Raw genomic sequence first — 14,984 nt, forward strand, 5'->3', positions numbered from 1 at the left:
GTGACATTCACTGAAAATCTCTGGAACATTTTGTCCTACAGACGAGTCAATCTTTTCACTCAAAAAACTCCAGGCTCTCGCTTGGATAATTAGCCCTTTACTGACAGAACTGCTGGCACACCTATAAATCTGCCCCTTGTCAGAGGTCAGGTTTTAAGCCCTGGAACTGTCTAACATTTGAAACCAAGACTCTTTTCCCACTTGGCCAAATTGTAGCAAGAACTATTTGAAGAGGGACTCCATGTTGAGTATGAAACTGGAACCCTCCCAGAGTGACATATTTGAAATGGTTCTCTCTCTCTCTCTCTCTCTCTCTCTCTCACACACACACACACACACACACCCACACCCACACACCAGGAGTATCATACTCCCAAGGATGGGAGAGCACACCATAAATACTTCCCAGTCAGAGCCTGATTCTTTTGGAAAAACTCGAAATGGAATGGAAGGAAGTTCAGATTTTCATTCAGTTTCCAGGACTAGAAAAGCAACAGTTTCCACCATTTGTTTCTACACTGCTCCAAAGCGAAATACTCACTTGACAATGGCTCCGGGTCGAAGGTCAAAATTTTGGTGGACAATGTTGAGTAGCTCTTGCTCAGTGTAGGCAGAGGTACCATAGGTGAACAAGGAGATGGACAGCGGCTCAGCCACTCCAATAGCGTAGGCAACCTAGGTGGCAAGAAGGAGACACTTTGAGTCTGGCTTTGTGCATGTCATCCACAGATTCATTTGGTGGCCACTCCTTTAGTCAGTAAAAAGGGGAGGTCCAGGTTTTGAGAAGGAGGGAGAAAACTGTCCATGATTGTCCAAAGATTCAAATAAAGAATGGCATTAATCAGAAAGAACAGAGGACCAATTTAGTTTAGTTTAGTTTTAGTTTTATTAAATTTGTATACCGCCCTACTCCTGAAGGACTCAGGGCGGTGAACAGGCACAGGATAAAATACAGAAATACAAAAGTTAGAAACAATTTAAAACCAAATTAAATAATTTAGCCCAAGACAATTAAAAATCCCAATAATTTAAAACAAATTAAAATTTCAGTTTAAAAATTTAAAAGAAAGGGGAGAAAATTAGGCCAGGCCGGCTTGCTGGAATAGGAGAGTCTTAAGAGCATGGTGGAAAGTGCGCAGATCCGGGATCCTCCGTATCTCCGGGGGGAGCTCGTTCCAGATAGTGGGTGCCCCCACAGAGAAGGTCCTCCCCCTGGGGGCCGCCAGTCAACACTGCTTGGCTGATGGCACCCGGAGGAGCCCCTCTCTATGAGAGCGTACCGGCCGGTGGGAGGCTGTTTGTGGTAGTAGGCAGTCCCGTAAATAACCAGGTCCTAAGCCATGGAGCGCTCTAAAGGTAGTAACCAAAACTTTGAAGCGCACCCGGAAGACCACCGGGAGCCAGTGCAGCTCGCACAGGAGAGGTGTCACACGGGAGCACCATGTTGCTCCCATAACCACCCGTGCGGCCGCACTCTGCACCAGTTGGAGTTTCCAGGTGCTCTTCAATAGTCTAGGCAGGAGGTGACGAGGGCATGAGTGACTGTGTGTAGGGAGTCCCGATCCAGAAAGCCACAGGGGCTGGTTCGGCAATTTATGTCAAGACCATCTACTCCCCTTCCCAAGCCATGGTGGGAGTGGAGGAGGCCACAGGAGCAGAGCACCTGCTGGGTGCCTGGCCCAAAGAGCCAGCGCCCAAACAAGCCGCGCAACCGGAGCTTACTCTGTGGGGCGAAGCCACAGGAGTTGCGCTGCTCCAGGAGATGATGGCTGGGGTGAAGGTGCCGAACCAGGGGATAGGTGGAAGCAGAGCAAAGCAGACCCAGCCCTCAAGTGGAGGGTATTGGGACAGACATGCTGCAGGCACTCCCAAGAGTGGGGATTCCCGCTGCCGTTATGTAGCCAGTCACTAGCGGGCCTCCTGGAGCAGTTCAGCCAATTTAGCATGGGCAGCACAGCTCAGCTTCTTGGGGCTGGGCAGCCCAGATGGGAACTGGTTCAGCCCACATTCACCTTTCCCGAGCCATGAAGCTGCAGCACCACTGAGTGGAACGTCTGCCTCCTTTCACTCAGCATGAAGTGGGTTGTACCATAACCACCCACGTTGGGCCCAGTCTACTGAAGTGACAGCCATCACTAGAATCAGAATGGTGCAGCAGCAAAGCTCTTTGAGCCAGTCCAGTCCGGTGCTACAGGGACCACAACTGGGGCTGTTGGGACCTAGTATTCCACCCCAGCAACTGGTCCTCAGACTGCCTCCAGCCGATCAGATCTCTCCTGGATTGGCATTCTACCCTGGCTAGCGATGTGTGCAATACACACATCCCTAGCCAATCGGACACCTGCCCGACGGTCCCTTGAGACCGCCAGCCCTGTCGCCCCTAAAGAGCCGCCTTTACAGCTGAAAGGCGGCTCGAAAAACTCCGTTTCCGTAAGGAAACGAGAGACAGAGCCGGTGAAGGCAGGTAGAGCCCTCTGCGAAGTCCCCAGAGTTCTTTTTTTGTCTCTGGGGAGGAAGCAGGATGAGGCTCCCTATTTTCGCTCGCCGCTGCTCCGGGCTTCGGGAGAACTCTGCGCTTTGCAGAGCCAGGCGATGGGACCAGACCAACTAACGAAAACTAACAGATTCTCTGAACAAGTAGGATGAAATCCGGACCTGGGACCCTAAATTGTAAGTATTTCCAATAACCCTAAGACTGACTTTAAAAGTAAAGAAGAGTGGAAGGGGGGGAAAAAAGAAAGTTTAAAATGGCGACTGGCTGAGGCTTGAGAAGAAAGCCGAAAGCGAAAGTCCTTCCGTTTGACTAGTTCAATATGTTACAAAGTAATTGAGACAACAGCGCTGGCTAGAAGTGAAGAGAAAAATTCCTATTTTATGCTTCTTCCTTCTTAGGGACTTGATATTGATATTGTTTGGAGAGAAGTTTTCTTCTTTAAAGGGAAAAAAAATCTGCTTATTTTTTTTTAGTGGTGTGGGCAGAAGAACAAAGATATTGAAAATATTATGTATGGTAGACCTGTAGGAAAGTGGGAGGAGATAGGTTAGCTTATTGATTGTTTAGTTTAGGAAAAGGGATGTTATGTTATATTAATATACGTAAAAGATTTGAATTAAGAGATATATGCATGGGGGAGGAGGAAATGGATAGATTATGAGTAGAAATTGCTAAATCAGGATTTATTATATAATTTTACAGCTGAATGTTGCTTTGAAATGTATAGTATAAGGGGGATATAATAATATTGTTAGAAAGAAAGGGTCAGCATATGGGGGGTGGAGTAAAAAGGATGGTAAAGTATTATATAATCTGTTACTAATTCGGGTTTTATTTTGGAGAAGCCATAGGGGGAGGGGAGGGGGACGGGGGGTTAGGGAGGAGGGGGGAAAAAAGGGGGAAAAATCTGTATTTGAAAAACTTTTTCAATTAAAAAAAAACAAAAAAACCAAAAAAACCCAAAAAGATAATAATAATAATAATAATAATAAAAAAGACACCTGCCCCACACCAGTCCAACAACCAGAGCAATTCCAGCCACCGATCATGGCCTCTCCACTGGTACTGGTTCAGCCACTGCTGTAATTCCAGCCACCGGTCGTGACCCTACCGCTGATACCCCCCCCATCAGCCAGCACCAGCCCAGCAGCCCATGCCAGCTCTGCAGTCGGCCCCGCCAGCTGCTCCCCCTCTGCGATTTAGAGCATTTGATGGGACCCCAGGAAGGCTAGCTTACTTCCTCAATCGAGTCTGGGTTTACATCGACCATTATGGGGATCAATACCCAACCGATCGAGACTTGATTTCAGTGATTGTGGATGCCATAAATGGTGGAGTGGTGGATAGCTGAGCTAGATGATGAGGAAGGCCCGGAGCTAGAAGTTGCTGATGAATTTGTCCAGCTGCTCCGAAGGCAGTTCAAAGGCCACCACTGAGTAGAAGCCGAGGCTCAGATCAAGGCATTGAAACAAGTGGGCTGGCCTCCCAAGAAATTAGTGTGGGAGTTTCAAAGACTGGCCAGGAAACTGAGGGACTGGCTGGAGCACCTCCTTGTCTACCACTTCACAGAGGCCCTCAACCCAGACCTCCGACAAGCTTGTGGCATCAAGGGAATACTGGAACATATACAAGCATGGTATAGCACAGCAGTGGCCATGGATCTGGAGATCCACCCCCATAGGAAGCCATCTACAGAGAAACCAACTAGAAGACCCCTGGGTCACCGAACCCCAGCTAAATTGCCCGAAATACTGCAACCCACACCATCCAGGACTATCAAATGCTACCGGTGTGGTCAGCATGGTCACCGAGCATCTGAATGCTTGGCTCCATCCCTGGTCCCCCAAGCCTGGACTACCCACATCCTGGATAAGAAGGACCTGTGGAAGCTGCTGGATAAAGGGGAAATCACCAAGCAGGCTGTGGAGGTTTTGCTCCTTCCAAACAAAGTCAAGAGAACTCCAGCCAGAGAATCTCCTCCAGGCTCTGCTGAAGGGAGCAGCGGCAATGATGACCCGATGGTAAGTGAAGTCATCCACCCTTTCACTATCAAGACTCAGATAATAGTGCCAGAAATGAGGGCCCAAGGGGAAGCAGAAGCTGTCACAGACACTAGTTGCACCAGATGCCCAATCACTCTCCCCATAGTTGAACAGCTAGGCATATGCACAAGACCCCTAGCATGCCCCATTCGCTTTGAACAGGTCAATGGGACGCTAATAGGTGGAGCCCCTGCCATGCTAGTCATAGAACTTGTCAGACTAGAAATGGGCCACCACCAAGAACTCATCTGATTTGTCATAGCTCCAAAAATGACTGAGGCCTCACGTGGCTAGACAAATGGGAACCAACCATCATGTGGGAAGACAGCTATAGGAGACTGCCCAGCAGTCCGCAGGTGCCAAGAGAGTACCGAGACCTGTCAGGAGTCTTTAGCGAGGAAGACTACAACTTCCTCCCCTCTCACCGCTAAACAGTGAATTCGTGCCAGGAGCCAAGCTGCCCAAGCTTGCCAACCTAGCGTGAGGCTTCATCCAGCCCGCAAAATCCAGAGTAGCAGTCCTAGTACTATTTAAAGAAAAAAAAAGATGGGGGGATGAGGCTTTGCATTGATTTTTGTGAAATTAATGCTGTGTGCATGGAGAACACCTACCCCCTCCCCCTCATGAAGGACATACTAAGCCCCTTAGCCAAGGGCAAGGTGGTCACCAAACTGTCCTTCAGAGAAGCCTACTATCACATAAGAATCAAAGAAGGAGATGAATGAAAGACAGCCTTTAACTGTCCGCTTGGCAGCTTCCAATTCAAAGTCATACTGTTTGGTCTGCAGGGAGCCCCAGCAGTCTTCATGCAATTAATTAATGAAATGCTGCATAAGGTCCTACAAAAAGGGGACCTAGTTTACCTGAACAACATTCTTATATTCAGCTAAACTCTCGAGGAACATGTAAAGCTAGTGTGGCAAGTACTGAAAAAACTCCTCACCATGAAGCTCTAGGCAAAGCTGTCAAAATGTGAATTCCATCACACCTCCCTAGATTATCTAGGCTACCGAATATCCATTGGAGGGGTGGAAATGGATCCAGTAAAAATGAAAGCGGTGCTGGATTGACAGCCCCCATGCACCCACAAACAGTTTCAAAGCTTCCTGGGGTTTGCAAACTTTTACAGGCAATTTATCCCAGCATTCGCAGAAGTTGCCCTGCCCCTAACAGAACTGTTAAAAATGTGGTCTCTTCCTGTGAAACCATGGCTGAGCCAACCCTTGCCTGGTCAATGGTCTGCCAAAGAGCCTTTGAGATATTAAAATGGCTCTTTGCCAAGGAGCCGATTCTCCAACACCTGGACCCAGAACGACAGTTCATCATCCAAGCAGACACCAGTGATGTAGCCATGGCAGCCGTGTTCCTACAGAAGGCCCACAAGGACAGCTCCTACCCTGTGCCTGGGTGTCCAAGAAGCTCACCAACACCAAAAGGAGGTGGGCCATTTGGGAGAAAGACGCCTACACTGTCTGCTGGGCCCTCCTCTCCTGGAGGCATTTTCTGGAAGGGGGTAAAGTGCCCTTCGAGGTCTGGACTGATCACAAAAACCTTGATGCTCTAAAAAAACCCAGAAAACTATCTCCCAAACAAATCCACTGGACAAAATACTTCATACTATTTAAATTTGAGCTGAAGTACATCCCAGCAGGAAAAAATCTGCTAGCTGATGCCCTATTGAGAAAACCCCAATTCGACAGCCACAAGGAAGAAGTTGTTCACACCATCATTCCCCCCTTGCAATGAGCTGCACAAGGGGCCACCAGGGGCCAAACCAGATGACAACCCAATCCCGGGCAGGGCAAACTGACAGTGGCACTGAAAACAGCACTTCCAACTGACCCATGGCTCAGATAATAGAGACATCTTGACCATGAGAGATGGACTGGCTTGGAAGGGATCAAAACTATATGTCCCTACCAGCTTGAGACTGGAAATGCTACAGTGCAGCCATGATTCCCAACTAGCCAGCCTTTTTGTATTTTTGAAAACCCTGCACCTGGCCAGGTGGCAATTTTGGTGGCCAAAAATGAAAGCTGATGTAGAGGACTATATAAAAAGCTGTGCCACCTGTGCGGCCATGAAGATGAGACCAGGGAAACCTCCTGGGCTCCTCCAGCAAGTAGCTAGCTCCAGCTGACCTTGGGAGGGAATTGCAATGGATTTTATAGTCAAGCTCCCAGAGAGTGGGGGAAATACAGTCATTTGGACAGTAATCGACTTATTTTCAAAGCAAGCCCACTTTACAGCCTATTCAAGATTGCCATAAGTGAAAAAGCTGGCAAAGATGTTCATCAAACAGATTTACCGACTGCACAGACTCCTCAGACCAAGGAGTCCAATTCACAGCTAAATTTTGGAGAGAGTTCCTGAGATTGGTCAGATCCACACAAGGATTTAGCTCGGCTTTCCATCCGAGTACGAACGTACCTGCGGAATGAGTGAACTCAATGGTGGAACAATATATAAGATGTTATGTGGATTACGAACAAGAGAACTGGGCAGACCTGCTGCCATTTGCAGAAGTGGCTTAAAACAACGCTGTGCACAGTAGCACCGGATTAAGCCCCTTCAAGGTCACCAGCTGCATGGACTTTGTACCCATGCCCGAACTGCCCAGAGAACCTCCCTCCTCCATGACCCTGACTGAGTGGATGGAGTTGCAGAGGAAGGGCTGGGAGAACACTAAAAAAGTACTAGCAGAAGCTGCTGAGGCATATAAAAAGCAACTGGACAAACATTGATTTCTTCAGCCTCCCTTCTGTGTGGGAGATCAGGTTTATCTATCAACCAAATACATAAAACTAAAACTGCCTAGTAGAAAGCTGGGACCTATGTCTTTAGGTCCATTCCCAATACTGAAAGTAATTAACCCAGTGACAGTTCAACTTAACCTCCCCCATATTCTAGGAAAAGTGCATCCTGTTTTCCACTGTAGTCTGCTGAAGCCAGCCATCGGGTCTAGTTTAAGACCGCAGACCAGGGGTGAAATGCTCCCGGTTCAGACTGGATCGCCCGATCCGGTAGCGATGGAGGCGGGTGGTTCGGAGAACCGGTAGCAAAAATCCCTGCCCCCCATTGCCCAGCTGAGCCGCGCAATCATCAGAGGCTTTTTTAAAAAAAATTAAAAGCATTTTTTCTACAACCTCTTTGGCCAAAAAAATGCTTTTAAAAGTAAAAAAAAAAAGCCTCTGATGATCGTGCGGCTCAGCTGGGATCAACAGAAGCTTTAAAAACCATGTTTTCTACCTCTTCGGCTGAAGAGGTTATAGAAAAAATATTTTTAAAAGGAAAAAAAGCTTCTGCCAATCAGGCAAGTCAGCTGGGATTGTCAGAGGCTTTAAAAAAAAAGAAAGCCTCTGCTGATCAGGCAAGTCAGCTGGGATCGTCAGAGGCTTTAAAAGCATTTTTTTTTTACAACCTCTTCGGCTGTAGAAAAAATGGTTTTAAAAGTAAAAAAAAAAAGTTGGCCACGCCCATTCAGTCATATTACCCACCCACCCCACCAAGCCACTCCCACAGAACCGGTAGTAACGAATTTTACATTTCACCACTGCCGCAGACTCGACCACCTCCCAACTGTGGTGGTGCAAGGAGAAACCCATTACGAAGTTAAAAAGATTTTAGACTCTAGATTGTAGAGAGGTTGATTGCAATATTTAGTTCATTGGAAAGGGTACCCTTTGTCTAAAGCTACCTGGGTTAAAAGCTGGGATGTAAAAGCAGACAGGCTAGTGAAACAATTCCATGATAAATATCCTGATAAGCCAAAGGGTCCCCCTGGGGGAGGGGAGAGGTGGTTAGTCTTTTGAATTAACACCCTGTGTTACTCTTATTACAGGACACAATCTTCTGATGACTAGCATGGCAGGGGTGGCCTGTCAGGCCTGGAAGCCATCTTTTGCATTAGACTTTCAGGCCTGGCACATTTAGCGCTGTGGGAAACTGGAAGGGGGGATTGTATGGAGCATTATAGTCATAATAACATTGCTTTCTCAGAGAGTCAAGGACATCTTGCCCTACAGCTGGAGGGGTGTGACTAGGAGGCATCTCCAGTTGGGACAGTGCTTTGATTGGACCATGGGATGTTCATGTGGGTGCTGGGCAGGGACTTGGTCTTGCCTTTGGGTGGGGAAAACCTGGAAGCTTTCAGATTCAGGTTTTCCCAGATGTGCCAATATGATACAAGATAGATAGATAGATAGATAGATAGATAGATAGATAGATAGATAGATAGATGATAGAGATGATAGAGATAGATAGATAGATGATAGACGAGAGAGAGAGAAAGAGAGAGGGGGGAGGGAGAGAAAGAAAGGTAGCAATTCTATCAGTAGATATCTGGTTTTATGGCTGTAATAAACTGGTCATAAAATGTCACTTACCTGAACCAGAACCCGACGACACAGCCCTGCTTTCACTAAAGATTTGGCCACCCACCGGGCTGCATAGGCCGCTGATCGGTCCACTTTTGTGTAGTCCTTGCCCGAGAAAGCTCCACCTCCATGGGCTCCCCATCCACCGTAAGTATCCACAATGATTTTCCGGCCAGTAACTCCTGCATCACCCTGCAATATTGCAAGACCAAATGTCCAATATCGTTTTTTACCAAGTGTTTTGGAAAATGTTTCATGATAGCCCCCCTCCCCCCAAAAGACCAAAGAAAGCCTTCAAAGATGAAAGAAGATGTCTTTTGTTTAGCTAATAATACTTGCCTCCAGACCGTAAATTGAAATCCTGTCAAAATTTGGCTTAGGAAATTTTGAGTAACCCTCAAAACAAATTCAACTATGCATGTGTCTCTTAGTGCAGGATCAGAATTATAATGCTTTTGGTCAAACCAATCAAGGGAAGAGAATTCTTCTGCACTACTGTAGAAAAAGTGCAGAGAAGAGCAAACAGGATGATTAGGGGATTGGGGGCTAAAACATATGAAGAATAGTTACATGAATTGGGCATGATTAGTCTAATGAAGAGAAGGACCAGGAGAGGCATAATAGCATCTTCCAATATTTGAGGGGCTGCCACAGAGAGGAGGGGGTCAAGCTATTTTCCAAGCCACCCGAAGGCCGGACAAGGAATAATGGATGGAAACTGAACAAGGAGAGATTCAACCTGGAAATAAGGAGAGATTTTCTGGCAGTGAGGACAATCAACCCATGGAACAGCTTGCCTCCGGAAGTTGTGGGAGCTTCATCACTGGAAACTTTCAAGAAGAGATTGGACAGCCATTTGTCAGAAATGGTGTATGGTCTCCTGCTTGGACAGGGTGTTGGACTAGATGACCTACAAGGTCCCTTCCAACTCTGTTAATCTAATTCAAACTTGAACTCTCCTGAATAATAGATTCTACTGTCAGACTGTTCTTACTATTAGAAAAGGTTTCCTAACTTTCATATAGAATCCACTTGTCTGTCATTTAACTCTGTTATTTTCTGTCCAGTACCAAAGTGATAGGGAATAGGATATCTGGCCTTCTGGCTGACATCTTCTCAGGTATCTTCAGAGGCCTATCACATCCTCCTCAATCTCCTCCTTCTTCTAAGACCCTCCCAGTTTCCTCAAAACTCTCTATTTAGGGTGCAGTTTCTAGTTGTCTACCATCCTGGTCACTGTTCTTTTGAACCTGTTCTGGTTTTTCCAGATCCTCATAAAAACGTGGTTTCCCCAAATCGGACACAATACTGACTCATAACTCTATCATTATATGTTGCTTTGTTCAAGGAAATTTGGTAAATAACATTTGACAGAACACAGGAGAATTTGATGGATCAGAAAGGAGCTCAGAGGCAGATAAACCTGGATTTCTTGAAATCAGATAGTGTGGGTCAGTATACCTGGGACAAGGGGTGCCTCCAAGCTCTAAAATGGGTCTCCAGCATTAATCCAGAGGGAAGTCATGTTTTTGGTTAAAAAGAATAAGAATCCAGGAATATTTATTTATCCTATTTAGAGACACCCATCTCCCGCATTGCTACAACAGGTGACTCTACAGGTAATCCTTGATTTACAACAGTTCATTTAGTGACCGTTCAAAGTTACAATGGCACTGAAAAAAGGGATTTATGTCTGTTCTTCACACAAACACTGCAGCATCCCCATGATCACATGATCAAAATTCACATGCCTGGCTACTGACTCATATTTATGACAATTGCAGCATCCTGAGGTGATCCCCTTTTGTGGCCTTCTGACAAGCCAAGTCAATGGGGAAGCCAGATTCCCTTAACAACTGTGTATATTAATTTAACGCAGTGGCGCAGTGATTAGAATGCAATCCTGCAGGCTACTTCTGCAGACTACCAGCTGCCTGCAGTTCAGCAGTTCGAATCTCACCAGGCTCAAGGTTGACTCAACGTTCCATCCTTCCCAGGTCGGTGAAATGAGGACCCAAATTGTTGGGGGCAAGAGGCTGACTCTGTAAACTGCTTAGAGAGGGCTGTAAAAGCACTAAGGGCTTAGAGCTATTGCTATTAGCAATTGCAGTGATTCACTTAACCACTGGGGAGAGAAATGTCGTAAAATGGGGAAAAATTTACTTAACAAATGTTTCACTTAGCAGCAGAAATCTTGGTCTCAATTGAGATTGTACGTCGAGGACTGCCTGTCCAATATAAAAAGGTGACTTTGACAGTTCAGAAAGGTGTGAGGCGAAAGGCGCACCTGTGGCCCTCCAATGACAAAACGGCCGCTGGGTTGAAGGTGGTAAACGGTATTGTCATCCAAGTAGTGGGCTGGCACCACAGCTTTGATCACGTTTTCTTGCAAGGCCTTGCGCATGGAATCCAAGGAAATGCCTTCATCATGCTGCACAGAGATGACAATGGTATGAACCCGCACAGGGATGACTGCTCCATCTTCCTGGACATATTGAACTGTGATCTGAAAACAAATGATGAAAGGGAGATTTAGGCTGGGCTGGAAAGAGGAAGGAATGTAAGAAACCTTTGTTCTTTGCAAGATGTTTAAAAGGATGGAGGATCGTCGCTCTTCAGATTCAAATAAACATTTCTCTCTGGTCTATGGAGATTTGTTGTCAGCCAGGTCACAGTTGTCCTAAAGGTGCTTTTTCTCAAGAGACACCTGGGACTTTCTGATTTTTCTTTGAAGATGTTTTGCTTCTCATCCAAGAAGCTTCTTCAGCTCTGATTCTTTGGAGTTGTTTCGCTTCTTCATGAAATGTCTTCAAAGAAAAAATCAGAAAGTCCAGTTGCTTCTTGAAAAATCACCTTTGGGATTTCTCTGTGGTGACCTAATTCTTGTTGGGATTATATCATGTCCCACTGCTACAATCATATGCTGTGTTGGCTCTCCTTAATGTTTTCTGCCTGGCTAAACAAGTCCTTATAGGTGGAGTGGGATAGATGATTGGCTAATAAATAGCTAGTGGAAAGTAATGTCCTTCTCTGTTCATATATACTGTGAACTCCTGCTACTCTAAAAAGTGTGCACAAAGAAAAATAAACAAGAGAACTGGCTGGCATTGATATCAAAATTGTTTCCAAATATCTGATGGGATAAGTGAGAGTTATGTACAACCTTGACTCACATGGATGGAAGGCACAGAAGTTGTTAATTGTCACCAGATGAGCTGATATTGCAATGTAACAAGGAATACAGGTGCAACCCCAGAAGCAGGAAGAGAATTATCCTCAAATTATGAACATCCGTGCAAAAATCTGTTCAGTTAGTAGGGAGAAAGATTTTAATTTTATCCTGTAGATATATACCTTGTCAGACACGTGCTATAAAGTTGACTCAACACAGAGAAAAGTAAAATTTTACACTTAAGCAAGAAAAACCAAATGTATAGGTACAGATTAGGTGAAACTTGGTTTGGAGTCCTAGTGATCTGTCCCCGTACCCACACACACACCCACACAGCCAGTCGAAGGTTAAGGAAACACTTTGGAACGCACCCAGGTCTTATCTCCGACTTGGCAGCGATAGATACACCGTCTGCCAAGGGTCTTTATTTTCACAAACAGACAGATAAGATACGAACATTCAAGAAAGTCCAAACAGAAATAATATTCCTCCCAGCAGTTCCGGACGAGGCTTTAGTGACTGTCCAAGGTTTTGCTTTGTTCGTCACAAGGATCCTTTGACCACTACCCTCTATTATATAGTCTCTGGGGTGTGGTCCAGTGACTCAGTGCTAATCCCTAGCACGCCTCCTAAGCTGCTGCAAACGTTTATCACGCCTTCGGAGGCGTGCGTCCAGGAATGATGTTTCATTATCACTTTGACTCGAATCAGCTGCCTCCTCTCCCTCGACCGGCACTTGAGACAATGCCAGAGGGGAGGGGCCTGGAGAGGGAGGCCTGGCTGACTCCTCTTCCTCATGCTCGGAGCTTTCTTCCTCCGATGGGACAGGCTCAGAGGGCGGGGCCACAACACCTAGTAGACAATCATGTAAAAATGAGCCAGCAGTGTGCCAAAAAAGCCAACACAGTTCTAGGCTGCATAAACAGAGGGATAGAATCAAGATCACGTGAAGTGGTTTCCGGTTGACGTCACTGTGCTAGCAAGATGAGCATGGAGACTGCTCCTGCCTCACTCTTGCAAACTTCTTAGCCTGGGCGGCTTTTATGCCGGCGGCAGCCCCAGAGAGGCAGCCGTAAGCAGAGAGGAGCAATAGTGTGGAGTGGTGACCTGGCACGCGAAGGCGAATCTCTCCTGTCACAGGCTGGAAAGACGGCGCCAGTCATGGTGGCCCCAAAACGATGACTTCACCGTACTGAAAGGGAAACCTGATCGCAGGTGGGCAAGGAGTCCCTTTCTAATTTATATTATTTTACTTTGAGATGGATCTTTGATTACTTTGATCCCCCTATTTTGAGTGTTCGTGGTGGCAGAAAAAGAGTTAACTTGAGTGCCATTCTTTCGATTGGAGCTGAGACGGGGAAAGTGGCTGTTTGTTTATTATACCATGAACTCTTTGACCACTACTGAGCTGAGTTGATAGAAAGATCTTCGAAAGAAACATCGTGGAAAAGGATTTGTATCTGATTGCTGGAAAGTCTTTGGGTGGATCACCCCCCTCCCTCTCGTTGATGGATGGTTTTTTAACATTTGTATTATATGTATTTTATTTGGCTGTTCACCGCCCTGAGTCCTTCGGGAGTAGGGCGGTATACAAATTCAATAAATAATAATAATAATAATAATAATAATAATAATAATAATAATAATAATAATAATAATAATAATGCCTAGATCAGCTCTAAACATACGAAAGACTAGGAAAAAGGTGGCATAGATATGACCCAGCAAGAAATAGATAATATTATATTAGGAAAGGAGGAAAGAATGTTATCCAAGATTTATAAACTCTTAATAAATTACTGGATAGGGGATGAGATTGTTAAAGATTCAATGATTGCCTGGGGGAGAAATATTGGTTACTCAATTGAGTTGGTAAAATGGGAAGAAATATGGACGAAACAACTGAAACTCCTGATGGCAACCACTTACAAAGAAAACTTGTATAAGATGGTGTATAGATGGCATCTCCCTCCTGCCCTGGTGACCTGGCACGCGAAGGCGAATCTCTCCTGTCACAGGCTGGAAAGACGGCGCCAGTCATGGTGGCCCCAAAACGATGACTTCACCGTACTGAAAGGGAAACCTGATCGCAAAATGTTCCCAGGACTCTCCCCAAACTGTTGGAAATGTGGGGAGATAGGTACTTATTTTCACGTATGGTGGACCTGCCCCAAGGTAATTAAGCTTTGGAGACTTATACAGGGATGGATATTAGAAATCACTGGATATAAATTACAATTGAAACCAGAATACTGTCTATTAAATATAAGGCCAGATAAGATAGGCACGAATACATGGTGTTTGACTGTATATATCACAACTGCAACAAGAATATGTTTTGCTCAATATTGGAAGGGGAAAGACTTACCGGCTGAATATTTGATTTTGGGAAAAATTATGGAATATGTGGAAGCTAACAGGTTAACAAAAATTTTGAGAGATCAAAAGGATTCCACATATTTTCAATGCTGGAACCAATGGTATACTTGGTTGAATAATAGAATAAAAAGAAGATAAGGTTAGTGTAGATTTTATATCTTATTTGTATATTTTGACTGAAGTTAATATATTGTGTAAAGCTCCTGTTGCGATCTGTATGTGAATAAATACTTTGTTTGTAAAGAAATAAATAAAAACTTTTTAAAAAAATCGCGTGAAGTGATAATACCACTTTATAATATCCTGGTAAGACCACATACTTGAAATACTGCATCCAGTTTTGGACACCACAATATAAAAAAGATGTTGAGACTCTAGAAAAAGTGCAGACAAGAGCAACAAAGAGGATTAGGGGACTGGAGGCTAAAACATATGAAAAACGGTTGCAAAAATTGGGTATCTGTAGTTTAATGAAAAGAAGGACTGGGGTGACATGATAGTAGTCTTCCAATATCTCAGGG

At 45.3% G+C, this 14,984-nt stretch overlaps 1 protein-coding gene across 4 annotated transcripts in view; it reads right to left on the bottom strand.

Annotated features, from left to right (window-relative positions):
• The window catches only part of MAT1A (methionine adenosyltransferase 1A), a 43,911-nt gene that overhangs the window by 5,487 nt on the left and 23,440 nt on the right, over positions 1-14,984 (bottom strand). For all 4 annotated transcript variants that reach the window (XM_070945911.1, XM_070945910.1, XM_070945909.1 and 1 more), the window contains 3 exons: positions 11,200-11,418; positions 8,922-9,104; positions 542-675 (listed from right to left, as the gene is read on the bottom strand). In XM_070945911.1, the coding sequence (XP_070802012.1) occupies positions 542-675; positions 8,922-9,104; positions 11,200-11,418 (536 nt within the window). The remainder of the gene's footprint in view (positions 1-541; positions 676-8,921; positions 9,105-11,199; positions 11,419-14,984) is intronic.

This window comes from Pituophis catenifer, unplaced genomic scaffold (assembly GCF_029215685.1).
Source record: "Pituophis catenifer annectens isolate HBS135680 unplaced genomic scaffold, rPitCat1.0.hap2 SCAF_6, whole genome shotgun sequence".
NCBI classification, from domain to species: Eukaryota; Metazoa; Chordata; class Lepidosauria; order Squamata; family Colubridae; genus Pituophis; species Pituophis catenifer.